This window comes from Anser cygnoides, chromosome 36 (assembly GCF_040182565.1).
Source record: "Anser cygnoides isolate HZ-2024a breed goose chromosome 36, Taihu_goose_T2T_genome, whole genome shotgun sequence".
NCBI classification, from domain to species: domain Eukaryota; kingdom Metazoa; phylum Chordata; class Aves; order Anseriformes; family Anatidae; genus Anser; species Anser cygnoides.
In genome coordinates this window covers 797,423-825,323 of record NC_089908.1, presented here as the reverse complement: position 1 = coordinate 825,323, position 27,901 = coordinate 797,423, and the positions used below count along the sequence as shown (strand labels likewise).

Below are 27,901 nucleotides of genomic sequence, written 5' to 3'. Positions count from 1 at the left end.
GGGGAGGCACTTGTGCACTTGTTCAATTAGCTATACCCTTCACCCTGGCATTTGAAAGAGAAACATCACAAATACCCAGAAGAAGTAAAAGAAGCTTAGGAATATCATTTGATGATAGAGTATACATAGACTCTATAGGGGTGCCTAGAGGAGTTCCGGATGAACATAAAGCCAGGAATCAAATTGCTGCAGGGTTTGAGTCACTGTTCTGGTGGGTAACAATTAATAAAAATGTGGATTGGATTAATTATATCTATTATAATCAGCAGAGATTCATAAACTATACAAGAGATGCGATAAGAGGAATCGCTGAACAACTAGATGCCACCAGCAAAATGGCTTGGGAAAACAGAATAGCATTAGATATGATTCTTACGGAGAAAGGTGGTGTGTGCGTGATGCTGGGCAACCGTTGTTGTACTTTTATCCCTAACAATACTGCCCCGGATGGCACAGTAACTAGAGCATTGCAAGGGCTTACCACCCTTGCCAATGAATTGGCAGAAAACTCAGGAACAGACACTTCCATCACAGGATGGTTGGAATCTTGGTTTGGTAAATGGAAAGGAATGGTAGTGTCCATATTTACATCCTTGATTGTAGTAGCAGGAGTTTTGACAGCCATTGGTTGTTGCATTATCCCCTGTGTAAGGGGACTTGTCCAGCGGTTAATTGAAACTGCACTTTCGAAACAAATGACCATGGATCCACCACCCTACTCAGATAAGATGATGATATTAGAGGAAATGGAAAGCAAAGAAAGTGAAGAAGAGGAAGACATCTACCAAATTACACCTTAGAGAAAAAATTTGCAAAAATCAACAAATTATAAAAAGAGAAAAGGGGGGAATTGTGGGAATGGAAATGTTGTTTTTGCAGTGTTACATTGTATAGAAGGAAGGAATGTGGTATTGAGATATGCTTACAGTGATAAGAAAGCTTAACAGAAAACCTTGTAAAATGCAGACAGCCGGACTCCTTAGAGCAATTAGGTGAAAATCACGGTGTCAAGTCAAATCAGATAAGTGAGGAAACATTACCACTTCAAACAGTAAAAAAGTCAAAAGAAATTTGAAATTTAACAGGCCAGCAACTGAAGGCCATGTATTGTCTATGAAGTATCGGATAGGTTGTGAACCTGGATTACCCACTCAGTGGGGAAACAGGGGAGGGTCCTGTCATCAAAAAGTATATAAACTGTGTTTTGGAACTAGTGGGTGCGCTCTCCTGCTTGTGGGGCGCCCGCCATTGCAATCGCGAATAAATTACTACTTCACTGAGATCCTCGCCTGAGCCTAAGTTATTGGCTACAGAGTGTTTCTCACATATCTTATTGTCTTCTCCTATGTCTGTTTAAAATGGCTGGATGGTCTGTGCTTCTTGAATCATTTTCAGGATGTTTCTGAAGACCCCAAATGAGTTTTCAATACGTATGAAATCATACTTTTCTCTTGCCAACTGCGGGTGAAGTTAAACTATCTTATCTTCAGCAATATCCTTCTGTGTCAGGGTATACTACTGATTGAAAGTACCATTTTCACAGGAAACTCTTTTTTAAAACCGATTGAAGAAATTTTCTTCACCATAGCAGCACACCATGATGGGTTAGTCCAACAACACACTTTACCGACTACTTAAATCTGTGTTGGTGCTTTAAGAGAGCCAATAAGATTCATGAACTGTTTCTATATGTTCTGATTTGAGTAGCCCAAGAAGCAGGGAATATTTCATCTCTTTTCTTATACCCTGAGCAGACAAGCTGCTGCTTTCCCTTTGCTTATTTAAATTGTGTTGGCCTTTAAAAATGTCCTCAGTGGGGGTACTGGGAGCCAATGGTGGCAACCCCAGTCCAAAGGCAATGCTCAAAGCTTATGCCATCAACTTGCAAATCACAAAAGCTAGTTAAAATTTCAGTTTCTTTTCTGGATCTCTCCTTTATTTGCATAGGCAATGTAAGTAGTTTTTTCTAAAATTGCAGCAAGGGATTTGCGCTTGCCATTTTGTGCATGTGTAAGGAAGTTTAGGCATATTCATTGCAATTCTTTAATTTTCTTCTTTTAAAGAACCCCCTGGAGAGGTCAGATCTGTAATCGGAGGAGGACTAGCATAATGCCACCACAGAGAACAAATGGCAGTGTCGCATGCTAGTTGTGGATTTCATCCCCAGTTTGAGGCATCTCACTGCAGCTACACCAGGTGTAGATTTACAGCATGGAAGGAGAGAGGGAGGAAGGGAGGGAGGGAGAAGGGAAGAAAGGAAGCCTAAATGAACTTTCATTTCTAGTCCCCTCTTTGCAGTAAACAGTGTGGCACAAGCAACCAGAAAGACCCACTTTTCACTCAGATTATACCAAAGATGGGAGAAAAGCAAAATGTGCACCAAAGTTTCAGAGACATCAAATTAATTTCCTTGCTATTGCAGACTATTGTGCAAGATAAAACTGATTCTTGTTAGGGAGCCATCAAAATGCAGGCAAGTAGCATAAAGTTATTATGGTCTGAGTTACCCACTGGGACTGCCTACTGCTCTGCATTGACTGCAGGCAAGCCAGATGACTAGTTCAAACTGGGTGTCTAATTTTTGTATGGTTAAAGCCACATGAGATGCACCCTGCCTCTAGTCTGTTAGATCTGCCTGGATCCAAGACTCTTGAAGTTCCCAGGTCTCATGGGAACTCATGAACATCAATGAACTCATGGCCATGACCTGAGAAACCTGTTGTCCTGGGGGCTGGGTTAGGAATTCTGCAGGAGCAGGTTCTGGTCTGAAAGGGAGGTGAGAACCCGAGGGGCCTGAAGATACCAGCACAGAGGCACGGTGCCCAGCCAATATCTCCAATGCCTTTAGGAATTCTGGGCTACCAAAGTCCTTTTTCTAGCAGTTTTTCTTGTGTTTTGATCTTTCCTAAGCAAAAGAATTTTTTTTCAATGTTCCAAACACTTTTTCTAACGCCTGTTTTTCACAGAAGTTTGAAATGTTTCATTTTCATTCCAAGTCAGAACAAAGATATACTTCAATGACTGGAAATCCTGCTATGAAGCAGAATGATCATTTTCCATTTGGCTTTCTGAATGCTAACAGAAGCCATTAGGAGAATTCACTTTAGGCTTCAGATATCTCTTGGCTACTCAGAAATCACTGCTAGTGTTGTAGGCTTGCTTGCTCAGACGTATGTGAAACATTTTCTATGCATCTTATCACAAGCTTTGTGAGTGTGGCAGTAATACAAGGAGTCATTTCAAAGTCTAAACATTTCACCCAAGGAATAATTGTCAGTGGACATTTCCACAACCCATTACAGAGGAATTTCATGAAGGAAGCTACACATTTAAGGTAAATCTGCAATAATACCAAAGTGCATGTGCTCCATGATTGAAAATATGTCATAAGGAGAGTGCAAAATCTGCCACCATGAAAGAGATCAAGGGATCATTGTCCTGGTTCCAGTTAGGACAGAGTTAATTTTCCCTCCTAGTAGCTGGTAGGGTGCTGTGTTTTGGATTAGGATGAGAAGAACGCTGATAACATGCTGATGTTTTAATTGTTGCAGAGCAGTGTTTACACCAGGCCAAGGACTTTTCGGCTTCTCGCTCTGTCCTGCCAGCGAGCAGGCTGGGGGTGCAGCAGGATCTGGGAGGGGACAGACCCAGGACAGCTGACCCAAACTGGCCAAAGGGGTATTCCATACCATCTGACGTCATGCTAAACAATATATAGGGGTGGCTGGCTGGGGTGGGGGGCCGGCTGCTCGGGGATAGGCTGGGCATCGGTCAGCAGGTGGTGAGCAATTGCATTGTGCATCACTTGTTTCTTACACATTATTATTATTAATACTATTATCATTATCACTATTATTATTATTATTGTTATTATATTCCTGTCTTAATAAACTGTCTTTATCTCAACTCACAGGCTTCACTTTCCCGTTTCTCTCCCCCATCCCAGAGAGGGAGGGGGGAGGGTGAACGAACGGCTGTGTGGTGTTTAGCTGCCAGCCGGGTTAAACCACAACAATCATCTAAACCAGCATCTTATTTTCAGTAATGACCAGTCATGGGTGCTCTGGAAAGCATGTAAAAAACATGACCTTTCTTTCCTCCTGTATTCTGACAATAAGAGTTTAACAGTTCCCAGAAGGCAGTGGGCACATCAGAAGAGGAGCAGAACTTACACGGAAGAAGAGCTAGGATATTTTTCATGTCCTGGATATCATGGCAGACGCAGGATTTGGTTGTTTCACTGGTATTTACACGCCTATGTCACAGGACTGCTAATTCTCAAGACATTTATATGCAAAAGGGTTTGTGCTCTTCTGTGGTGAGGCCATCATGAACCACAGCCTGGATTCAGCTTTCCAGGCCCTGAGAGCATTTGAATTCCAGGCATTCTTTGTTTCATAGAATCATAGAATCATAGAATATCCCGAGTTGGAAGGGACCCATAAGGATCATCAAGTCCAACTCCTGGCACCACACAGGTCTACCCAAAATTTTAGACCATGTGACTAAAGAACATTTGACATTCTCTCTGCTCCCACCAACACAAAACAAATCTAGCTAATGCAAATATGATAATCTTTCCAGCAGCAGGTTTAAAGGGTGCACATATAATTAAGCCACTTTTCTATTTGGATTCGCAGTAGCTTCATCGACTCTTTGTTTATAAATTTATCGTTATGTAAGCAAATATTTCAAAATGTATGGTATGATTTTTGAGTCAAGCACTTTTTCTTGGTTCTCCATAAATTCATGTGGAATGAGATCTATCTTTCTTTCTCCCCTTTCCCCTCCACCCTCTCATATAATACAATCTGACCCAGTAGCTGCTGACGTTGTTCCCAGCTACAGATTGCAAAGAGATGCTAAGCTGTGTGTTAATGGGGAGGTTTTCTTTGGCAGACAGAGTTAGCAGAACTGGATTCATTAGAACTGTATTCAACAGCCTCCAAGCCTGCTCTGCCGCAGTACCTTATCTCCCTGCCATCCAGTGTTTCTCAGCCATGAGGTATCTTTCCTGGTTGCTCTGTCAGTTGGCCCTTTCCTGCTCCAGTGCTGGCGTAGACTTCTCCATGTTCAGCAGTGAAGCTGCTCTCTTACAACTCTGCTCTGCAGGAGTCCCAGATCCTGCCCTCCCATCACTGGCTGCACCATGGCTGGCTCAGGCCTAGCTCACTCCTGCCACATCTCAACTCAAACCCATGTCAAGCTGCTCCTCTCCAGGCTAGCTCAGTGCTTCAGTGCATTGCTCACTGCAATGCCATGTCACTGAGCTCAGTATCACCTCCAGTACCTCGCATAGGAACAACTGGCATCACCCCTGGGACACTTCTATCCCAAACTGTCCCTTAGAAATGGTCCTTCTCTGCAGTTACATCCTTGAATCTTCTGCTCCCCTACCAGAGTCAGCAGTATATTACAAAGCTCTCAAAATTCTCACTTCTTTCACAGTTTGGCCCTGCTTTCCCCAGCTGCCACCCTAGTGCCTGGCTGCTAGGCCACCCGCCACTGCATGACTACCTGTCCTGCCCAGTTCCTTGACCTGTGCTTCAAGCCCCAGGAAAGCCAGTCCTGTTTCCATCCCAGCTTAATTCTCTGCCTCTGAATAACATAACCCACCTCCTAGCACAGGCTTCTTGTGACCTGTCACAGTCTAGCCAGACCCTGGCAGCCCTTCACTGACTACCTGTCTCTGCTCCAGCAGCAAGAAACCTTCTTGCCAAATGCTTGCATTCCAGGTAGCACCAGTCTTCCCTGAGCACCTCCAGTCCTATTTCACACCAGCACAATGCTTATGTGTCCCAAAGACACAGCTCATCTCATTAACAACGTAGCATCTCACCACAAACCTTATTTTGTTTGGTTTTGGACATGCATGGTTGTGACAGAACTAGCACTGATCCTTCATGTGTCTATGAACAACCAATAAACCAGCGCAGGTCACTGGGATGTTTTGTGATGTTGTCCCATTGATGCTAAGAGCTAAGGGGAAGCTGTATAAGGGATAACACAAAGGGTCATGGCTGGGAGCCCTTCCCAGTGCCTTCCTTTCTGGCATGCTCCCTCCTTCCTCCAAAACCCATTGCATCCCATCTCTGGTGGGTCTCAGCCCCCTCATTCCCCTCACCAACCAGTGAGTGCTGCTCAGCACAGCGCACTGCTAGCCCAACAGTTCACTGCTGGCCCCCTCTTTGACTTTGCTATCGTACCTTTTTCATGATACAGACACTGACCCCCAGCTGGCCCCAGTCCCAGCAGAGGTTCCCTCTTCCAGCCCCAAAAATGGATCTGGTCACCTCTGCTCCTTCCTTCCTTCTGGTGGCCTTCACCAGGAAGGCCACCATTTTAGAAAACACTTACTGTAGGAGAAGCTGACAGCTAACACATCCTTCCACGTCTCCTCTGCCACGTGGCCAGATTTTCCTGCCCTTTGCTCTTTCTACCCCTCTCGGCCCCTTACCTGAGGTTGGTGTCATGGGGGCAGCCGCCAGGCCGTTCATGTTCAGAGCCGCCATCTGCTGCATCTGGGCCGTGGCAAAGGCTGCCATGGGGTTCAGGTAGCCGCCCTGTGCCACCGATGCCATGATCGCGGCCTGCTGCTGCATCAGCTGGAACAAAGAGAGCAGGGAAAAAATATCACGCGATCACCAGCAGAACAGCCTGGGGCACCAGCACCAGGATGGAGGCCACACACCAGGGTGTGAGGGATCCCTCTGATTTGAGATGTCAGCTTGCCACGTCTGTGGTACCCCCCAACTTTGGCCTTCCTTCTCACTACAGGAGGCAAATTGTATCATCTCATCTTGGGGTCTTTATGGCCCCCACATCCCCAGTGTGTTCCCCTGTGTGGAGGCCTCCTGTGAGCTGGACTCAACACTCTGACTGCCAGGCCCTTCCTTGATGAGAAAGGCAGAGAAAACACTTTATATGTTCCTGAGCAGAGAGGTTTCATGGCTTATGTTGCTTGTATCAAAGCTCTGGGAAAGCACTGGTGGCTGCTGAGGGGAGACCAGTGCATATGGAGCAGTGAGGAGAGAGGATCCCCTCTCCAGAGCAGCAAGCTGAGCTAGTTCTCTGGGGATAACTTGACCCATTTTCATCCGGTGGTGAGAAAAATCACTTTCTCATGCTGCTGGGATTTCCTTAATTTTTTTTTTTCCAGAATGTCATCAAAATGCTGCCTCTTCTAAAGCACCTACAAAAGGCAGAAACAAGGAACCTGGGCTATATTTTCAGGCATTTTGCAGTAAGAATTTTGGAAGAGAAGGGTGGCAAATGGATAACTATGCCAGAAATGCTTCCTATATTAAAACCAGACTTTGCTATCATTATTTTTCACTCTGAACCTAACTCATGGACAGTGCAGTTCATGTGTACAGTACGGCCGCAGTGGGCCAGTAAAATGCTCCTGGTATGAAGAAGACAGCTTAGATGAAGCTGCCTCTTGTCTCCCTTCCCTGGAGCTGTACAAAGAGCCAGACAAGGTACATTTGAGGTCCTGTGAAACAGTGTCCAATCCCCAGTAGTGACTGATGGTGGATGCTTAGAGAAAGGATGGGGAAGATAAGTCAGAATTATAGGACATGTTGTGAGGTTTTTTAAATAGATATATAGTAACCAAAAACCAAATTCTGATGCATTTCCTTGTTGGCTACTTTCTTGTTGTTGTTTGTTTGTTTTTGCTTTTGAGAGGTATTTTCAAATGGCCACTGAAAGAGGATGAGCAGAGACTGAAACCTCACTGTATTCATTCCCCAGCCTCTGGTAACACATGACTTGATGATAACAGCAGAGAAGGAAAATATTTTTTTATAAAGATTTTAGAAGTGACTCATGCCTTTGCTGTCTTCAGGATGAGTTTTGCTGCTCTCTGTGATTTTACTTTCTCTCGCATCAAGAAATCACCCTCTGATGCTGTTGTTTAAGCACATGGGATATGCTTCTCAGACTTCAAAAGTCACGACAGAAAAGTCATGACAAAGTTGTGAGAAAGTCTGACAAAGTCATGACAAAATCTGTTCCTTACTGTTTAATATTGAAATATTAAACTGACTGTTCTTACATATACACACTGAAACAAATCCTTGAAATCACTTCTCTCACTCAAATGCTGAAAATTTCCTTGTCACCATCTGTGAAGAGACAAAATTAAAGGATGCTCTGCCACTGACCTGCTGTTTAACCATGGACAAATTGTGTAAACTTGTCTTGGTTTCTCCAGCTATAAACTGAGGCACAGGATATCTGTCTCCCCATGCAGGGGTGCCTTCAGATCTACAGATTAAGAGTGCTGTAGTAGAGCTGAGTACTGTTATTTTTTGTAGCCTCATGGAGATTGGTGCCAAGGTGGTGGCTTCCCCTTTGATTGTTAATTACCCTGTTTTATTATACCCTGCATAAGGCACTTTCACATTTTAATTAGTGATATCCTGTTCTTTGTAATTACTGATGGAGTGATTAGACAATCTTTTCTATTGTAGCACAATGCTGATTCCCCTTTAAGGAGTACATTTGTTTCTAGGCATCATTTGAGTTTATTCTCCAAATGAGGCACTGAGCAGGTGATTTTATTAAGTATGCCAATGAAGTGAATAAAGAAAGGGGAATCCATCCATCTTTAACACTGTATTGACTCCAGCACTGGGTGTACTGACCCACATCTCATTTTCTGTGCCAGGTATTTTCACCTGGGGACAGCTGAGGATATAATTGGCTGGTTGCAGAAATGATGGCCAAGACCTGTGCCTATAGGATCCATTTAAAATTGCTGATCCAAGTAGCATCTCTCTGAGATGGATGCAGTTGCAAGGGCTGGGGTCAGTCCCAGTCTGGCCTTTGCTGACTTATCTCTGTGTTCCTCCAAACCTGATCAGAGCTGCACAAACAAACACACAAAACATGGAGTGACCTACAGCTGGTCATGTGTGTGTCATGGTCAGTCTGGCTGGCAGATAATAGCCTGGAATTTGTACCAGGGACTTTCCTTAGGACTTCTAGGACAGACAGTGGACTTTGATTTTGACATTTCCATTTGTCAGATTCTGTAAACTAAATATAGATGGGGTTGCCTCTGAGTTAGTCACCTATTATGGTTGATATGATAACAGGAAGAAGAGTCTAGGCCAAAATTCATCTATCCCTTCTGTATCCAATTGCCTCTGGGAAGATGAATTGCAGCTTTGTTTCTTCCTATTGACTGCATGTGAAGTCCCTGGTGATCAGTTCAGCTGCACATGCTGACACAGTCAGGTGAAATCATTCCCACCCCTTACTTGGCCCTCCGCGGATATTTTTGAATGTCGGTTCCCAACCATTTAAAAGAAAAGTGTTAATCCTTTTTTTGTTTGTTTCACCTTTGCGGTAAGAGACACAGGGCTCTATCTACAAGACACTGTGTTGCCAATGGTAGTACAAATGATTGTGCTGCTCCAAAGACAATCTCCATTTTGCACTCAGCAGAGCTAAACAATCACTTGTGACATTATTTATGGCTTATGCAACTTCCTTTCCTGCTTATAGATGTTTCTAAGCTGTTCAGAGTTAACTCCACAACGGCAGGTGCTTCTGGTTTGCAAACTGCATGTGTGGCTTCTTGTCTATTCAGAGGGCTTATAAGTTTGCACTGGAAGATGTGTGTTGGGAGACTATACCTTGGCTACATGTGTGATACTTCTTACAGTATAACGCCATGCGTGTATTTCTGTCATAGATCTTCAGGAAGAAGAAGAAGAAATTTTCTCATCATGAGAGGAGGAAGATATTCCTAACCTGCTCATGACTGCTGAAGGTGCAGGGACTACAGCCTAAAGTCTGGTGTGTTTCAAAAAAACATTCAAATAAAACTGGCCATACTCCCATAGAGACTGAGTTGGGAGCTTGAGGAGCAAAGAGGTTAAATACAGCTTAGGGTTAAAAAGCTAATGCAGAAAAAATAAAGTAGTAAAGGCCCTAAACTGTGATTTGGGAAATTAGGTTCTGTTGCTTCTGCTCTAGCAGGCATCCTGTAGGGAGTGGTCACCCCATTTCTGTAATGTTCCGTGCTCTGGGGACACCTGGGCTGCCCTGGAGACCTGGAAGCCCCTTTGGCACAGTAAAACATGGAGCTGGGGACCTGTAGCTCATGACCCAGAGGACATACAGCTCACTACAGCCTTCAGAGCCACCCCATGGGGTAAACCTGGATCTCCTCCAGAGCTGGAAGGAGTATAGCATCCCATACCTGAACACAGCCATGCAGCCCAGCTAATCGACTTTGCTTCATTGGCTGGAGAGGGGACCCCAACCACGTCCCATCCACACCCAGACATCACAGCCCTTTGCAACACGCCAGCACCCTTTTACTGTCATGTTTCCCATTCATGCCTTGAAGATGCAGCCCTTCCCTATCAGGTTGGAGGTGCTCAAGGGTAAGGGCTAAGGGGAAAGGGGAGGGGGACCTTCCCAGCCCAGAAGATGATGGTCACAGCTTGGCTGATGGTCACAGCACTGCTGAGTGCAGTGGCATTGCAGGAGTGGGAGGACAAGAACTTGGTCACCTTGAAAGAAGCTGATGGCACGGGCCTAACTCCTTCCCCCCGCGTGGCTCCAGGGGGATTTACAAAAAGAGGGCAAGTCCTTAAGGGTCACTGGTCTTTCTTATAAAACCACCAGGGCATCCCCAAGTGAGCTAAAATAAAAGTCACCCCGCTCCTTCCCCAGCTCCCCCTGAAGACAAATGTCCCATCCACTCTCCTTTCACTTTGAAAGAGGCCCAGTGTATGATCCCAGTTAATAAAGCTGTAGAAAGTGAGGCAGTGACCCCACCAGAGACAAATCAATAGCAGCAGGGCCCCTGGGTATTGTGTACTTTAAAATATGCCATTTAAAATGCAGATTTTCCCTGCGTGGGCTGGGGCCGCAGAGCACTAATCAGAAAGGCAGCAGCCTTATTATCTCAGGCTGTTCCAAGGGGACAGAGGGGAGCTTTTCCCTTCCTCACGTGAAAGGACGTATTTCCTTCTGCTTCTCTCACTTCCTTGGCATGATCTTTGCCTCAGCATTTAGAGCTTTTTCCCATCAGATTTTATGGATTCGTTCCCTCTTTCTTCCAGCCTGGCCATTATCATTGCTCAAATGTGCGTCTTCTGAGGAGACCAGGAGATGTTATCAAACCGGTCCATGCACGTGGACAGCATTTCTAGAGCTATGAGCCTGCAGTCCCCATTCCAGGGCTTGAGAACCAACGGGGCATCTGGACAAGCACTGGTGAGGCCATCTAAAGCATGGGGAGAGGTAGTACATGATGGCTGGTCAACGGGGAAAGATGGGAGGATTCACCTCACATCTTTTGCTACCTCACCTTGAGGTGGCTGAACTTCAGACGGCTATATCATCAGTAGATGCACAGGTACCTCCACAGGGTTATCCATCATATCCTATCATGATAGATTTAGATGAAGCACAGCAAAGGGTGAGGTTCTGCAGCACAGCTGCACCAAAACAAGAGCTTGCTTGGTGCTTGCTGCCAGTCCTCCTCCCAGAAGTGGGTCCCTGCATGGTCACTGCCAGCCTAGAGGAGTGCGGTGGGGACCCATGGCCAGAGGTGGTGTTGGGAATGAGACGGCTGCCTCTGGCACTGGGTGGCTGTCAGACAGCAGGGTTGTGCAACTGCACTCCAGGAAAGGAAATATTATCCTTTTCCTACAGGAGGAACAGATGCATGGAGAGATGAAGTGACTTACTCAAGGCCAAAAATTCCTGCTAGAAATAGGACAAGGATGCTACGGTCAACATTCCCTAGTCCCCAAAATAAATACATGTGAAATTGTAGAAGGGGAAGAGGCGAGAAGGATTATTTCTGATGCGCTCTTTTTGAAATAGTGTGATCATTGCCCTTGGAGAAGGCTTACTCTGAATGATCCGATGACCTTCTCATTTTTTTCAGTGTTATTTTCTGTCCTCATATCTGAATCACCTGATGCTTTGTTTGACTATTCATATTCTTCATTCAGTAATAATAATAAAAGTAATATAACAGCATCCGACGCTTCTCACCTCTAATGTTCTATACAAACACTTAGCTAATTAATCCTCATGGTATCCCTGTGGTAGAAAGAGGTAAGTAAAGCGATCAATCAAGCAGTAAAAGGACTCGTATTTGGTAAATCACAGAATTGACAAACTCATGACTGTTTTACCTAACTGGCCCTTGGGAAATAAAAACATCTTCCAAGCCTTCAAACAAACTTAAGGCATTCTGAAAAATATTCAGAAGGGTCCTTCCTTTTAAAAATTTATTCTTAGAAACAAATTTCTGCTTTGAAAATATTATTTAAATTGAACTAAGACCAAAAAAATAATAAATATGTGATGTATGGATTCATGTGTCTTAGTGACTTTCTGAAAACTGTTACATGATAGCTTGGATTTCTAACTTCCTGAAAACTGTTGGAAAAAAAAAAAAAAAAAAACAACCACATATATATACATATATGGAGCCCAAATGTGCAAATGGCTATGTCATGGTTCATTCCCTGCTACTCGATTTTTCTGAAATACGAAGGAAACGACAATCAGAAATATGGTATTGGCCCTGCTACAAAATACCATGACTTCAAAATAGATTTCTCTTCTGGAACAGATCAGAACAACTGATATGCATAACTGGTAGTATTTACCAAGTATACTGTCCCATTTTGGTCATTTAAATAAAATAATTCTATGGAGAAGACAGTCTATCTATATAAAGCAATTTTTTCCCTAATTTTGTAGGGTTAGATTTAATATATATACATATATTTCAAAAATAAATTTACAGTACAAATTGAATAAACACTGGAAAAAGTGATTCTTACCTTCAGCACTACCTCAAATCATTTAGCAGAAACACACTTTCAGCTCCCCAGGAGCTGGAGCAGGGAGGCAGAGGTGGGCAGCTAGGTTTCATGGTCAGCACCATAGAGTCACTGCCACCCCAGAATCCCAAGGTGACCACTTCTGATTATGACTGAGATCTGTGCAGTGCTGGATGTGTTGCAGTTACTGTCTGCAGTTCAGAAGCCAAAGCCATTTGCACTTTTTCAGAGGGAGGGGAGCTGGGATTTACTGAGGGGAAAGGACTTGCTCTAGGCCAGAGAGCAAATGTTACCATTGTCTGTTCTGCCTCTGTCCCCATCTGTCCATTTTCACTCACTAAATCTATGCCTGTCCCCTGCTGCAGGATACAATCAGTGCCACGACTGGAATTTGGCCAGGAGACTGTGGCTAATACACCCACCCTATTTTTTATGCAAACTTGATTTATGACTTTGATCTTATTTTAAATAATTTAAAAATTAAATAATTTATACAGTATCTGTCACTTTCCAAGGCTCCTTCCTTTGTTCTTGCTTTGCTCTTCTGCATTCTCCCATCTTCCCAACCCTTCTTGGTCTCTGCATGTTTCCTTTTCTTCATGGTGGGGCAGTAGTGACCTGAGACAGTCACTAAGCACTTGCCACTTCCTACACAGAAAGAAGAGCTGGAGGAACCTTTTCCACTGCTGCTTATTTGGGCCAGGACTGTAGACTGTATTACCACCATTCATAGTCTGGTTTGACTTTCACTGCTCATGATTTCAGGCTTGGCCACCCCATTGCTTACCAGAATCTAAGAGTTTTTGTGCCACATTGTGCCGCAGTATGTGCCTGCAGGTTCGTTCTCAGCTGGCAGCAGATCAAAGGTGGTGCTGCTTAGCATCAGCCTCCTCTACAGGCTGAGTTCAGACCTGTACCTCAAGCAGGCTTTAACTGAGACTGCAGAAATTGATGCCCAGATGATGTGGATCCACAGGAACCTGACAACAAAAAGGGCTGGTGCCCTATACATGCATAAACTAAAATAATTAATTGCCTTATAAAAAAAAATAAAGAAGCAGATAAATGAATCTGGGAAGATATTGCTGGGGAAAGAAAAAAAAAAAGGAAAAAAAAAAGAAACAACCCAAACAAACTGAAACAAATTAGTAAAGGGACTCTGGGAGCTTTAGGGAACCATGAAACCTGACTTGCCTTGAGCTGCATACAGAAGAGGTGAGGTGGGTCTGATGTGACTTTCTGCAACCCTGAAACAGCACACGGAGTTTGTGCCAAGCTTTGTCCTGTTTTCTTGAAGGTGGCACATGAGGGGGGAGGCAAAAACCCCACACAGAGGAGAATCCCCACTGCTTGCTGATTTCGTTGCCTCTGGAGCTGGGGCCATATAGCTGCTGAACCTGAGGACTAGTTGCTTGGCTGACATGGGGCCATTGCTGCTATCAAGGTTAAGGTTGCTTAAGCTGAGGTTGAGTGGCTTGGCAGGAAGCAGCAGCAGGGAGTGAACCATGACATGGCCATTTGCTGAGCTGCTATGGAAGCAACTTAAAGAGGAGATTGGGCCCAGAGCACTCTTGGTAAGCACGCTAACGACTGTCACCACCCAGTGGTGCTGCTTGATTTATAAATCCGGGGCTGCCCACTAATCTCTCAAACAAGTGCACCATGTGGGTTTCTGTTGAACTGGTAACCTTGATGCATGGAAACCTCTGTGTAGGAGCTAATTCAGCCTTGGTGAAGTGGATGGGGTGAGGGTGCCTCTCTGGGGGATTCAGCACGCACCCACTGCCTAGGGACACCACAACCTGCTCCATGGGACAAGCCACTAGAAGCTGCTGGTTAACCAGCTCTTGTAGGACTGCTTGGGAACTCATCTGGCAATGTCAGTCAGGGCTGGACTGCAGTGGGATAGCTGGGAGGACATGCTATGAGTACAAATCAGTGTCTCATGCTAGTCCTGACCTCACTATTAAGCACTGAGGCAGTTCTTAAACTTGTATTACCACCAGGTCCATGTGTGAAAACCCATGGAGAGATGGCATGAGAGAGAGACATGTCCCTGAGGGAGACTGGAAAATAAATAAATCTGGCCATCATCTTCATTTGTAGATGGGAAAATGAGACCAGGGGGTCAAATGACTCACCCAAGGTCACATGAGTTGCTGGTGGCATTGGCAACAGCTGTCACTGCTGTCCTGCTCTTGCATTTTCACTGTTTCACCTTCCCTCCTCTTGACTTGCCTTAGCTCTTAAACTTCAGTTCAGGCTGAATAAAACTGGCCTCCCATTCCCTCTCATGCTATCGATCTCTCCACCTCCTGCTGTCATTTATGAGGTGACAATCACCCTGATATCTAAGAGCCAGCAGTCGGGGGTGGATTAATCCGACCAAGGGAATGTCACACAGCCTCGGCGCTCCCTTCCTTTCCTTTTGTGTGAGCCTGCGAGATGAAGCAGATAGGTAGAGACACAGATAGGGATGCTGATTGAGAGACAGCATCTGAGCAGGCTCTGGGTGTACAGGCGCCACACGGAAATGTGATCCCATCATTTAGACAGCTCTGAAGTCCCCAGGGTAATTGGTGTCACCAGCTTGTCATATCCAATGGGTCATCTAAAACTTATTCTTTCCCCCTTATTAACATATTTGCCAGGAAAAAAAAAAGAAAAAAAGAAAAAGATGGGTCCAATTCTGTTTTCACAGAGGTCAATAGGAAAAAATATTCATTGGTTTCAAGGGGAGCGGGAGCAGACCCAGGAATTGTTTCCACTCCTTCTTCAGAGATAAATCCTCACTCAAGCACCTATCCTCAAAATGTCCTGTATTGTCTAGTGAGAAATAGATGGAGGGAACTTTTATGGTGTAAAGATGCAGACCTCATCTGCTTTTGTATCAGTATAACCCTGGGCTGACTCTTTTATCATGGCAATTATAGGAATTAGTCTAGATTAAAAATGAATGTAGCTAAGAAGAGTGCAGTTAAGAAGAGATGTCCAGAGCATCAGGACAGCGGTGTTTTTATCACCTCTCCAGCTGCCTGATTAATGCCTGTAGTATAATGCTGCAGTCACATCTTTTGCCTGAAAACATCTGCAGATGTTTGTTCCCAGCTGCCCATGGGTATCCCTCCTGTTTATTCCCCTGGTACACAGGGGCACAGATGCTGCATCCCTCTGCCAGGTTGCTGACCACTGGCCTGGGCTCAGTTGGGAATTACTGTCTCTTTCCCCCTTCCTGCAGCCTTGTCCAGACAGAAGAATAGCTAAACACAGCCAGGCTAGGGAGGGAACAGCTCTGCATTCGCATGAGGAAAGGAACAGGGGACCAAGGAAGAAGCAGCTGAGTGCTCCTCTCATTTTGAGAATAAAAATAAACAGGACAAAATGGAAGCAAAAATGGAATTTGTCTAATGGGGAGAGAATAAAAAAGGTCCAGAATAGCACCAGGGTGTGCAGCTGGGAGGAGAGTACAAATGTCTGTGGAGCTTCTACAGCATGTCCTCATGACTCTATGTGGACCACGCAAGGGGCAGGACAGGTTATACCAAGTGCTTGGTGAAGCACATGACACAGTAGAGGATGGAAATTTCTAGGCCCTCAAACTATAAAAAAGAACATGTGAATGGGATGGGAAGTCCATGGTGCCAGTGTATGAGAAAGAAATAGGGAAGAAAACAGGGCCTTGCAGTCAGTGTGCTAGAGGCACTAAAGGCACACTGGAGTGATTCCTGAGTTGGCTCTGTGTCACCTAAGGCAAGTCCCTCTGACTGAGGAAGATGTTACTCTGCAAAACGGGATTAATGGTGCTTCCCTCCTGCTTGCAAATCTAGCACAGAGAAAAAGAAGGCCATGTTTTACCACCAGACTGATGAAGCATCTAGGTACAGTGTTACTGCCTGCTCCTGTTTAATCTGCTCCAGAAAAGTCATCCAAAGTCACCTGGCAGTATTGTGTCTGCCTACTGCAGGGATAATCTCTACCTTGCCCTGAAGTACCTGGCAGAGAGACATGAACCTGATCTTGCCTTGCAGATCCTTGTTATTTTTAGCCTAAGGAAAGGTACTTATGCTAGAAGCATCCATTCTGGGGCTATGTCAGGAGCCCAGCTCCCTGTCCAGTCATGAATGTCCCAGGGGCCCAGCATCCAGGTTAGGTGTGTAAGATGGATACCAAAAGTTAGACATCACAACACTGCTTTGAATAGCTGACGCATTTTCCCAGGGGGCTTAAACAATACTGCTTTGGGGAATCAGAACTGTGTGTGTGTGTGTGCATATATCTGCTTTTCCATTTTAGTATAAACTAGCATGCTTCCATAAACCTAAAAGCACTTCTTTAAGCAGCTGATATTTTATCCCATGATCACTCCAAAGTTACCCCCAATGATGCACAGGGCAGAAGGGGCCTGGCCAAATGGAGCAAAGAGCCATGTCCACTGTTCAGCTCAATCTGTGTGGCCTAGTAGAACAGGAAAGTTATTTATGCCTTTAAAAACCTTCTCTGGGGCCAGACAACTCTGACATGGGACAGAGAACTAGCATGAGCTGAATTCAGGGCCTATTTTGGTCCCAAAACTCAAAGGTTAGTTGTGTTTGGATTTAACAGCAATGGCTTAGATGCCATGGGAACTGTCGTGCATAGGTACACACATGGACTGGTTACTGCTACAAGCAATTATTGCACCTCTGGAGCTTGTCCGGGAGATGCCCTCACCTACCCCAGGATGACACAGCTCAGTTTGCTCCCATCATTCAACTAATGAAGAAATCACTTGTTCCTCCTTTGCTGTTGTACTTGTCTCTCTGCTCACGTGTGCTTTTGTGCTTTCTACGTGCTATTCCTGTCCCTGTGAACACGCACAGAGGCAATGTTTATACTTACTGCCTGTGCATAGGCGCCATAGGCTCCAAACTGGATGGCCATGGGATTGAACATGCCCATTTGTCCTGCCATTTGCTGCATGCGTCTCATTGTACGCTCCTTGTCTGTATCTGCAAACTTCACCACCAGGCTTGAAGAGGCTCCCTGCAGGACAGGAAAGAAAAGGAGAAATGCAAGGCAATTAGCCAGGTACACATTGGCTCATGCAATCCATACAGCACACACAGATGTCCTGGTTTCAGTTAGGACAGAGTTAATTTTCCTCCTAGTAGCTGGTAGGGTGCTACGTTTTGGATTAGGATGAGAAGAGCGCTGATAACATGCTGATGTTTTAATTGTTGCAGAGCAGTGCTTACACCAAGCCAAGGACTTTTCAGCTTCTCGCTCTGTCCTGCCAGCGGGCAGGCTAGGGGTGCAGCAGGAGCTGGGAGGGGACAGACCCAGGACAGCTGACCCAAACTGGCCAAAGGGGTATTCCATACCATCTGACGTCATGCTAAACAATATATAGGGGTGGCTGGCCGGGGTGGGGGGCCGGCTGCTAATCGGTCAGCGGGTGGTGAGCAATTGCATTGTGCATCACTTGTTTCATACACATTATTATTAGTAATACTATTATCATTATTATTATTATTATCATCATTGTTATTATTTTCCTGTCTTAATAAACTGTCTTTATCTCAACTCACAGGCTTCACTTTCCCGTTTCTCTCCCCCATCTATTAATAATCCCCCATCTATAGAATGCTTGAAAAAAGGGTGTCATGACTCTGGGAGTTCCAAAGAGACACAAATCACTGTAGCGTGCTGGGGTCTGGCTTGTGCCTATCGAGCTGCAATTGATGCTACTATCAATCTAGTGACAGACCCTGCAGCCGCTCCAGCTCCCGCAGCTGCTCCAGTTCCAGCTCCTGCAGCCGCTCCAGCTCCTGCAGCTGCTCCAGTTCCAGCTCCTGCAGCCGCTCCAGTTCCAGCTCCCGCAGCCGTTCCAGTTCCTGCTCCTGCAGCCGCTCCAGCCCCTGCAGCCGCTCCAGCCCCTGCAGCCGCTCCAGCCCCTGCAGCCGCTCCAGCTCCTGTGGCTGGGTCAGAGAAACGAGCTGTAGCAGTGCAAGGTGCCCATGCAGAGGGTATTCCAACCCCTGCGGCAGACCCTGTGGCTGGGTCAGAGAAACGAGCTGTAGCAATGCAAGTTGCCCCTGCAGAGGGTATTCCAACCCCTGTGGCAGACCCTGTGGCTGGGTCAGAGAAACGAGCTGTGGCAGTGCAAGTTGCCCCTGTAGACAAGGTGAAAAAATGATATAGAGAGTCAGGTCGTTTAGAACGCAGACAGTCTTCTGATAGGTCTGGGTATAGAGAAGACGAGGCTGGGCCATCAAATGTGCAGGAGGATGAAGATGAAGATGAGGATGTTGAAAAATCAACAGTAACTACCCGAAACCTATACCAGTGTGAGCTACGAGATGTGCAAAAAGATTTTGGTCGCTGCATAGGTGAGCAGCTTGTCACCTGGCTGCTCCGGTGCTGGGACACGGGAGCCAATTGTCTGGAATTAGAGGGCAGGGAAGCCAGGCGGCTGGGATCCCTTACTAGAGATGCAGGCATTGACAAAGCAAATGGAGATGGAGCACGATCTCACAGCCTCTGGAGGCGTCTCCTGTCAGCTGTGAAGGAAAGGTATCCCTTCAAGGAAGAACTTGTATGTCTACCAGGCAAGTGGACCACCATGGAGAAGGGAATTCAGTACCTGAGGGAATTAGCCGTACGGGAGGTAATTTATAAGGACCTAGACGACGCACAAACATCCACAGATCCAGATGAAGTCAAGTGTACACGACCCATGTGGCGGAAGTTTGTACGGAGTGAACCATCATCATATGCCAGCTCATTGGCAGTAATGACCTGGAAAGAGGATGAGGAACCCACAATGGATGAAGTGGCTAAACAACTCCGGCAGTACGAAGAAAGTCTCTCCTCTTCCCTACAGGCCTGCGTCTCGGCTGTGGAGAAACTTTCTTAAAGGGCCACCAACTTGAAGAGAATTTATCTTCTCCCCCACCTGAACGAACCAGTGTCCACCAACTAAAAGAGAATACTTTTGAGAAACTTTCTGAAGAGGTCCACCAACTTAAAGAGAGTTTATTTTCCTCCCCACCTGTACAAACCAGTGTCTCAGCTATTAGGGGTTAACGTCCATCTGTGCAAGGAAGACGATATGGTGGGTACACACCCCGCGCCACCCTGTGGTTTTACCTATGTGACCATGGAGAGGACATGAGAAAATGGGATGGAAAATCTACCTCGACCCTAGAGGCACGGGTACGTGAGTTGCAAAAGAAAACAATCGGGAAAAAGGGGTTCTCTGAAAAGTTTGCTGCTCCAACTTCCAGCAGGCAGTCCTTTAAACACAGAAACGAAGATTCTGACCAGGACTAGAGGGGCCCTGCCTCCAGCCAGGGGGAGGAAAGGGACAATCGAGTTTATTGGACTGTGTGGATTCGATGGCCTGGCACGTCAGACGCACAGAAGTATAAGGCTTTAGTAGACACCGGTGCACACTGTACTCTAATGCCATCAAGCTATAAAGGGCCAGAGCCCATCTGTATTTATGGCGTGATGGGGGGATCCCAGCAGTTAACTGTATTGGAGGCTGAAGTGAGTCTAACTGTGAACGAGTGGCAAAAGCACCGTATTGTGACTGGCCCGGATGCTCCGTGCATCCTTGGCATAGACCACAACACAACATAGACCACATAAATCACAACTAGGCAGTGTTGGATCCAGATGACACAGATTTTTCCCACACAAACTCTCTGGCCTTTTGAATTGGACCGCTGCAAGAGGCTGAGGGCATCAGGAAGGAAAGGACATCAAGGAGGATGAACATCTGAGGCCAGCAGCCCAGTTCCTAGTTTCCTCCAAAATTCAAACTTCCAGCCTGTCATAAATATACTCTCTGCAAAAGTTGTTGCCTTACTCTTTCAAACTGTAGAAAACCTTCTGGCCTGCTAGCTCTCTACAGAGGGCGAGGATCTGGGCTCGGTGCAGCAATATGTAGAAGCTTTTGCTGGAGTTATGTCATGGGATTTGTGAATTGACAGAATGTGTTAGCTCTGTGCATGCCAGACCACTAAGATGGTCACACACTTCCACACTGTGGTGTCTTGTAACCCCTATGTCTAGTGAGAAAACCCTGCCTAGCCTTGGAGGCAGGATTCAGTATGCTCGGTAGGGCAGAAGTCCCCCCACCAAGCAGCATCTAGTCAGTACTATTAAATCAGGGGAGCAAAAATAGGACCTGCTAGATCTCACTTCCCCATCCATGAACAGCAGGGAATAGAGAGGCTACCACAAAAGAGCCCAAATGTAATGTTACGTTTTTCTGGGCGAGTTACACAATGTTTGGATTCTGTCTGCAGTCAACACTAATGCAGAACTACTGATGATCATGAGAGTTGGCTGCAGAAGTCTGAAAAACGTAGAGCTTTTGGGAATGAAAGGAATCCCTCTCCTCCCCAGAATGAGATGAAAGGTCAGTGACTGTGATTCTTAAATTTCTGATAGGAGGCAGAGATGGGAAGAAATAGATCTGCTTAGGAAGGCATGCACTGAGATTGTTTTGGCTGGCTCCAAGAACTTCCTCACTTCATGGGTTGCTTGATTCCCTACAGCGCAGTCTCCCCAGGGGGACAGGGATGCAGCCCCAACAGCAGGCAGACTGTTGCCTTGGGAGTTGGGCTGCCACCATGCCTGGGGAGAAGGGCAGGTGAGCTGTCAGGAGACTGACAAAGAGCAGCTGAAATCATCATGTTCCCGTGGTACGTTTCCCTTTTGACACACTGGTATTCACTGATGGAAATACAGTCAGCGGGGAGATGGCAATAGGGGAACGCCAATTCCGTGCCAGAGGAGCTGGGCTGTTGTGAGGCCCTCTGTTTTCCTGCAGAGGTGGGATTACGTGGGACTGCACACAGGGAGTGTAGTCAACGTGCTTACACACACACACACCTATGTACCCACAACCAGAACAAAAACAGTCTCAGGGAAAGCAGAGTTGCTCCATGAGAAACTGGGAATAGTGTAGTAAACAACAACTACAGACATACCATATATATAAGTCCAGGCTTTGCATATTTAATAGCCTCTCCAGATCCTCAGTTATGAATAAGGAATTGAGGAATTAACTTGCTAAAACAGAAAACAATCTAAGGCCACACAATGAGCACTGCTTGCCTGGATTAGCAGCCTGCTCTGGGAGAAAGTGATTTTCATTGGCAAAGAATCTTTCTTTTTGACCTGTTACTCTTTCTCTAATAAATCTATAACCCAATTGAACAATGTGGTGAAGAACAAGGGGTTGAAAGAAGTGCTTCAGGAAAACAAAGGCAGGGAGAGATGAATGCTCTATTCAAGGGTGGAGAGCAGTCTTCAGAAGTTATCATGAGAGCAAAACAGAACACAGGAGTGAAGGGGGGGGGAGCGGGGGAGAAAAAAAATCCAGCCAAGATTCCCCTGCATTTCTGCTCAAGACTGGGCAACTTTTCAGTTTTTTTTAAAAAAATCACATGATGTAGTTATTAATCCTTCCCCAAATCACACTTTTAATTGCAGCTCATCGACAAATGAATATTTTAATGCATACATTTCCTGCTAATTATCACCTGGACCAGTCCTTAATTAGATTTCAACACTCATTTAATTAACCCTGATCCAGGAGACTGTTTGGTAACCTGAATCTCATCATTTAAAGCTATTTGTAGCTGTATTGGAAGGAGGCAGTGGTCCACAGCAGATTGGGCTGTTCAGAGCTGTTGTTGTGGTTTGCAGAGCAGAGGCTGCAGCATAGTGGGCACAATACAACATGGAGGATTTTCAGACTGAATAAACTGAATGAGTATTCATCTCCGCAAATAGGTTTTGAAGATGTGACCTGTTGGTGTCTTCTTCTTTTGACTTTTCCTTCTATCTCTGTTTGCCCTGGAAGTGTTAGGGCTGGAGACCTGCCTTAGGAAATTGCCGATCCCTCACATTTTTGAAAACCAATGTGAGAAACAAGGTCCTGGGTTCAAATCCTGGATGAGCCCCCAAATTGTGAGAAAAATCTCAATAATTTTCTTCAGACAGGATCTTCTGTGAAGCTATTTTATTTGCAATTGCAATGGTGGGCATCCTGCCAATTAGGAGTGCACAGTAAAAGTTTATCATAACCTTTTATTCCCTATTACCCAACACCTGATTTCTCCCCCATTTCCTCATTGGCTGAGTACTACAGGTTCACAACCTACTCAATGCACTTCTATACCATATATGTACAATTTGATTTGACCAACAGTTAATTTCTCCTTTTCCTTTTTTTTCCTTCTTCTCTCATGACTAGAGGGTCCGTGATTTTTGTTTTTACTGATTTTGTGCTGCTCATCCTGTTTTCCTTAGCTATCCTCCTTGTTTTGAGACAGTAGGACCTTCCCCTTACCTGCTTAACATACTCCACACTGCTATGCTGCACAATCACTTCTGAATATGCAAGGTTAGTGGAATTTTCCACTGCAAAAGCACCTTCTATTGCAAAAACACAACTTTGTTTCTCACACCAAGCTTTTATTGTAGATGACATCATGAAAACATGGGTAAGCTCCATATGAAGTTCTTGCCCCTGGAGTGTTCTTCCCTCCTGATGTGAGTCACAGTGACTGCACAGCAGCCATTTGACCCAATGGGATCCAAGACTGCTTCTTATGAGATGTTTTTCTGGGTTGCCTGTCACAGCAGGACTTCAGGCCTCTTTGAATACCACTATCATATACACAGGGCAGAAAGGCCATTGGCAAACAGAATCAAGTTAGAACACACACTACAAATAAGGAATAGAAAAGGCAGCTTTTTTTTTTTTTTTTTCAGAGCACGCTGCAATGAGATGCACACGCAAGCAGTTAAAGATACGTAGCCAATAGAGATGCTGCTCTGCTCTTGAATATGACCATTGACTTTGGGATGGATACTTTCTATATGTGGTTCCTCATGTGCAGCCCTTCCACATGGCCTGAAGGAAATCAGGCAGTGAACTTTATCAGGCCACCCAGTGCAGGATTTTTAGCAAAGGAGCCAAACAGCATTCATCTAAAACAGCCACGAGATTCCTTTCTATTATTATTTTTTTTTTTTAATCACAGAATCATCTAGGTTGGAAGAGACCTCCAAGATCACCGAGTCCAACCTCTGACCTAACACTAACAAGTCCTCCACTAAACCATATCACTAAGGGCTACATCTAAACATCTCTTAAAGACCTCCAGAGATGGTGACTCAACCACTTCCCTGGGCAGCCCATTCCAATGCCTAACAACCCTTTCAGTAAAGAAGTTCTTCCTAATATCCAACCTAAACCTCCCCTGACACAACTTTAGCCCATTCCCCCTTGTCCTATCACCAGGGATGTGGGAAAACAGACCAACCCCCACCTCGCTACAGCCTCCTTCTTTAAGGTACCTGTAGAGCGCGATAAATTATTATTCAAGGGAAACCAGCTGATGTGATCTTTTTGGACTTCAGCAAAGCTTTTGACACGGTGTCCCATAAGATCCTACTGGACAAAACGTCCAGCATACAACTAAACAAAAACATCATACGATGGGTGAGCAATTGGCTGATGGGCACGGCTCAAAGGGTTGTGGTAAATGGGGCCACATCTGGCTGGCGGATGGTCACTAGTGGGGTCCCTCAAGGCTCCATTTTAGGGCCAGTCCTCTTCAATGTTTTTATAAATGATTTGGATGTAGGACTAGAAGGTGTTTTGAGCAAATTTGCCGACGACACCAATCTTGGAGGAGTTGTGGACTCGGCTGAGGGTGGAAAGGCCTTGCAGAGAGATCTGGACAGATTGGAGAGCTGGGTGATTACCAACTGCATGAAGTTTAACAAGAGCAAGTGCCGGGTCCTGCACCTGGGATGGGGAAACCCTGGCTATACATACAGACTGGGCGACGAGACGCTGGAGAGCAGCCCCGCAGAGAGGGATCTGGGGGTTGTGGTTGACAGCAAGTTGAATATGAGCCAGCAGTGTGCCCTGGCAGCCAGGAGGGCCAACCGTATCCTGGGGTGCGTCAAGCACGGCATTGCTAGTCGGTCGAGGGAAGTGACTGTCCCTCTCTACTCTGCACTGGTGCAGCCTCACCTCAAGTACTGCGTGCAGTTCTGGGCACCACAGTACAAATAGGATGTAAAACTGTTGGAGAGTGTTCAGAGGAGGGTGACAAAGATGGTGAAGGGCCTAGAGGGGAAGACATATGAGGAGCGGCTGAGGTCACTGGGCCTGTTCAGCCTGGAGAAGAGGAGGCTGAGGGGAGACCTCATCGCAGTCTACAGCTTCCTCGCGAGGGGGAGTGGAGAGGCAGGCACCGACCTATTCTCCGTAATCACCAGTGATAGGACCTGCAGGAATGGTGTCAAGCTAAGGCAGGGGAGGTTTAGGCTAGACACCAGGAAGAGGTTCTTCACCAAGAGGGTGGTCGCACACTGGAACAGGCTCCCCAGGGAAGTAGTCACTGCACCAAGCCTGTCTGAATTTAAGTAGCATTTGGACTGTACACTTAGTCACATGGACTAAAATTTTGGGTAGACCTGTGCGGTGCCAGGAGTTGGACTTGATGATCCTTATGGGTCCCTTCCAACTCAGGATATTCTATGATTCTGTGATTATTACTATTGGAAAACTATTTGGTAGCTGCAGTATAGAACCCCATTAAAGCTAGTGTCTGAATGATCACAACTTAAAAGAGACAGTACCTCTCCTTCAGTCTAAATAGAAAGGGATGAAAACAACAAAGTAGAAAGAGAAACAAAGTAGAATAATTCCGCTGCCATAAAGTGAACTGCTTGTTGTCACAGCACAGCGGCATCACAACCAGATACATTTCAAGCGTGCATGTGATGCAGAAGAACACTACATTGGCACTGAGCTGCAAACATGCTGCACACAACAGGGCACCCCAGATCATTGTCAGGCTGTACCACTTTAGACTGTTGCAGTGTAAAGCATGCTGCTTAACAGGGATATTAAAAATAATTTGCATTTTTGAGGCATGTTTAAATTGGAGGTCCCAAAGCACTGTACAACTGCAGGGTCATTGACACACATATACGCTTGCAAGGAGGTACTTGCATGCTTTAGTATGGTAAAACAGGTGGTGAACTGAAACTATGAGATGAACTGGTGCAAAGCTCCAGTTTGGTGGCTTTGAAAGAACAAGTAGTTTGTTTATGCTGAAAGATCTACCCGTACTGCATCCCACTCCACCAAGACTGCAACATGTCTCCTTGCTGCTGCGTGAGACTTAGCAGCCACTGTTCCCTGGGGGTACCACACAGACCTTTAGGATGGGAAGTCAAGCATATTTCCCTACCTGATTTCATTTGCCAGGGTGTAGGTCTGGAACCCCTACAGACAACAAGGGAACATCTGAAGCAAAGACATAGGTGTTTGATAAGATGCTTTACAATTGTGAATTTGTGTGGATTTTGATTGAGGATCTTATTTGAAAGTTATTGTTTTGATCTAAACATACTTTTGCCCTTTAAAAATTCATTTTGATCTCTCCATAACCTATTTGGGTAATAACTACCGAATCACAACCCTGGCAGAATTTTGAAAGGGATAGCAGTCTGCCCAATACTAAGGTATCTTTGCCTTCCATACAAGAATGTTATCAATCCAGATCACACATCTAAGGAGGGCTAGGAAGGAGTGGATTAAAGAGGAACAAGCAGAAGCATCCAGAGTGATTTAAAGTTGATCTAGAGGCCACTAAAATAAAAGAGATGGTCCCACTGATTTAAAGGAGGTTTGGAGCAAAAGAAAGAAGGGGAAAGGGAGGAAGAAAGAAACCCCCCTCAAAGCAAGTAGAGTGATGCTGACACCTTCACTCTTCTTTGTGGCAGAAGGAGGATGTCCTTATTACAGGACAGCAGTGCTGCCCTCTGGAGCACCCTCCAGAAAGCTGGGAACTCCTTTGCCAGGCAGGGAGTGTTTTATGTCATATAAATGGCTCTGATCTCCTAAAAACATCAGCGCTTGCAAATTATTTTAGCCCCCTCCCAGCTCCTAATCTCATCCAGATGAAGTGTTAAGCATGGTGAGCCTCGCAGGCCTGCTTTGGCGCTGGGACTTGGGCAACATGGGGTTCTGGCACAGTCCTGTGCCTGCTTTTTCCCAGCCACCTCCACGACTGCTAGTTTAGTTCCTAAGCCCCCTCAGACCCACGAAGAGACATTACAGTGCCAATTAGCTCTTTCTGTCTAGGGTGAGGCTGTGTGGCTCACGAGCAGTTACACCTCTTATCCCATTTGGAGGCCATGAATCCCGTGGCATGGAGGGAAGAGATGTAGCGAGGAAGCCAGGGAAGATGGCCAGTGAAGCCTGTCACAGCCCACAGGTCTCTTCACTGTCCTGCCAGATGCCTGCACAGCTACAGCGATGTGACTGGAGAAGAAAAGCAGCTCTAATGAGTGCTCTGGCCCCCAAAGGCCATCTTCAGCGCTAGTATGATTCATACCCCGTCAGGCAGCCGGGCTGCCTGGATTTCTATTCTAGGACCCAGAAACATGTGATTTATTAGTTCATTTATGGAACAAGGGGGGAGGCAGGGAACATGGTCCTGTGATTTTATTTTATATAGAAATTATTAAGGGGAATTACATTAATACTGGGATACTGCCGGCTCAAAGGACATGAAATCAGCTGTCTTAGTGACAGCAGTGGGGTGGGACAGCCCATGAACCTGAGTCCCCCTCTGGCCCTAACCTGCTGCTCAGAGGAAAATAAGCCTGTGCTATCAGGAAGCACTGGATTTTGATAGAATACATCACTGCAAATTAATATCCTGGTATTAGGTGTCTGTTGCTTCTTTCATCCCAATGGCCAACACATGACTTTATAAATGGTGTTTAGGTAGCATACTCATAAAAATAGTTACTGGAAGGAGGGCCAGGCCTACTGCTGTTGAGCTATGAATGGACTCCTAATGCAATATATATATATATTTTTTAATAGAAGGAATGAGTGTGTTGCGTCCAGTCCCGAGTTAATTAAGCCAGTCTGTGGTGTTACAGAAAGCCACTACTTGGAGTGTATGCTCTTTTACAGAGCAGAAGATCAACAGAGAAAAGAAAAAAATGAGTTTGAGTTGCCATCTCCACTCTTT

At 45.6% G+C, this 27,901-nt stretch overlaps 1 protein-coding gene across 11 annotated transcripts in view; it reads right to left on the bottom strand.

Moving 5' to 3' along the window:
- CELF4 (CUGBP Elav-like family member 4) overlaps positions 1 to 27,901 on the bottom strand; it is an 888,080-nt gene that overhangs the window by 125,379 nt on the left and 734,800 nt on the right. For 10 of the 11 annotated variants that reach the window (XM_066986951.1, XM_066986950.1, XM_066986953.1 and 7 more), the window contains exons 6-7: positions 17,709 to 17,852; positions 6,458 to 6,605 (exon numbers count right to left, since the gene is read on the bottom strand). In XM_066986951.1, the coding sequence (XP_066843052.1) occupies positions 6,458 to 6,605; positions 17,709 to 17,852 (292 nt within the window). The remainder of the gene's footprint in view (positions 1 to 6,457; positions 6,606 to 17,708; positions 17,853 to 27,901) is intronic. The other variant, XM_066986947.1, reaches the window with a different exon arrangement.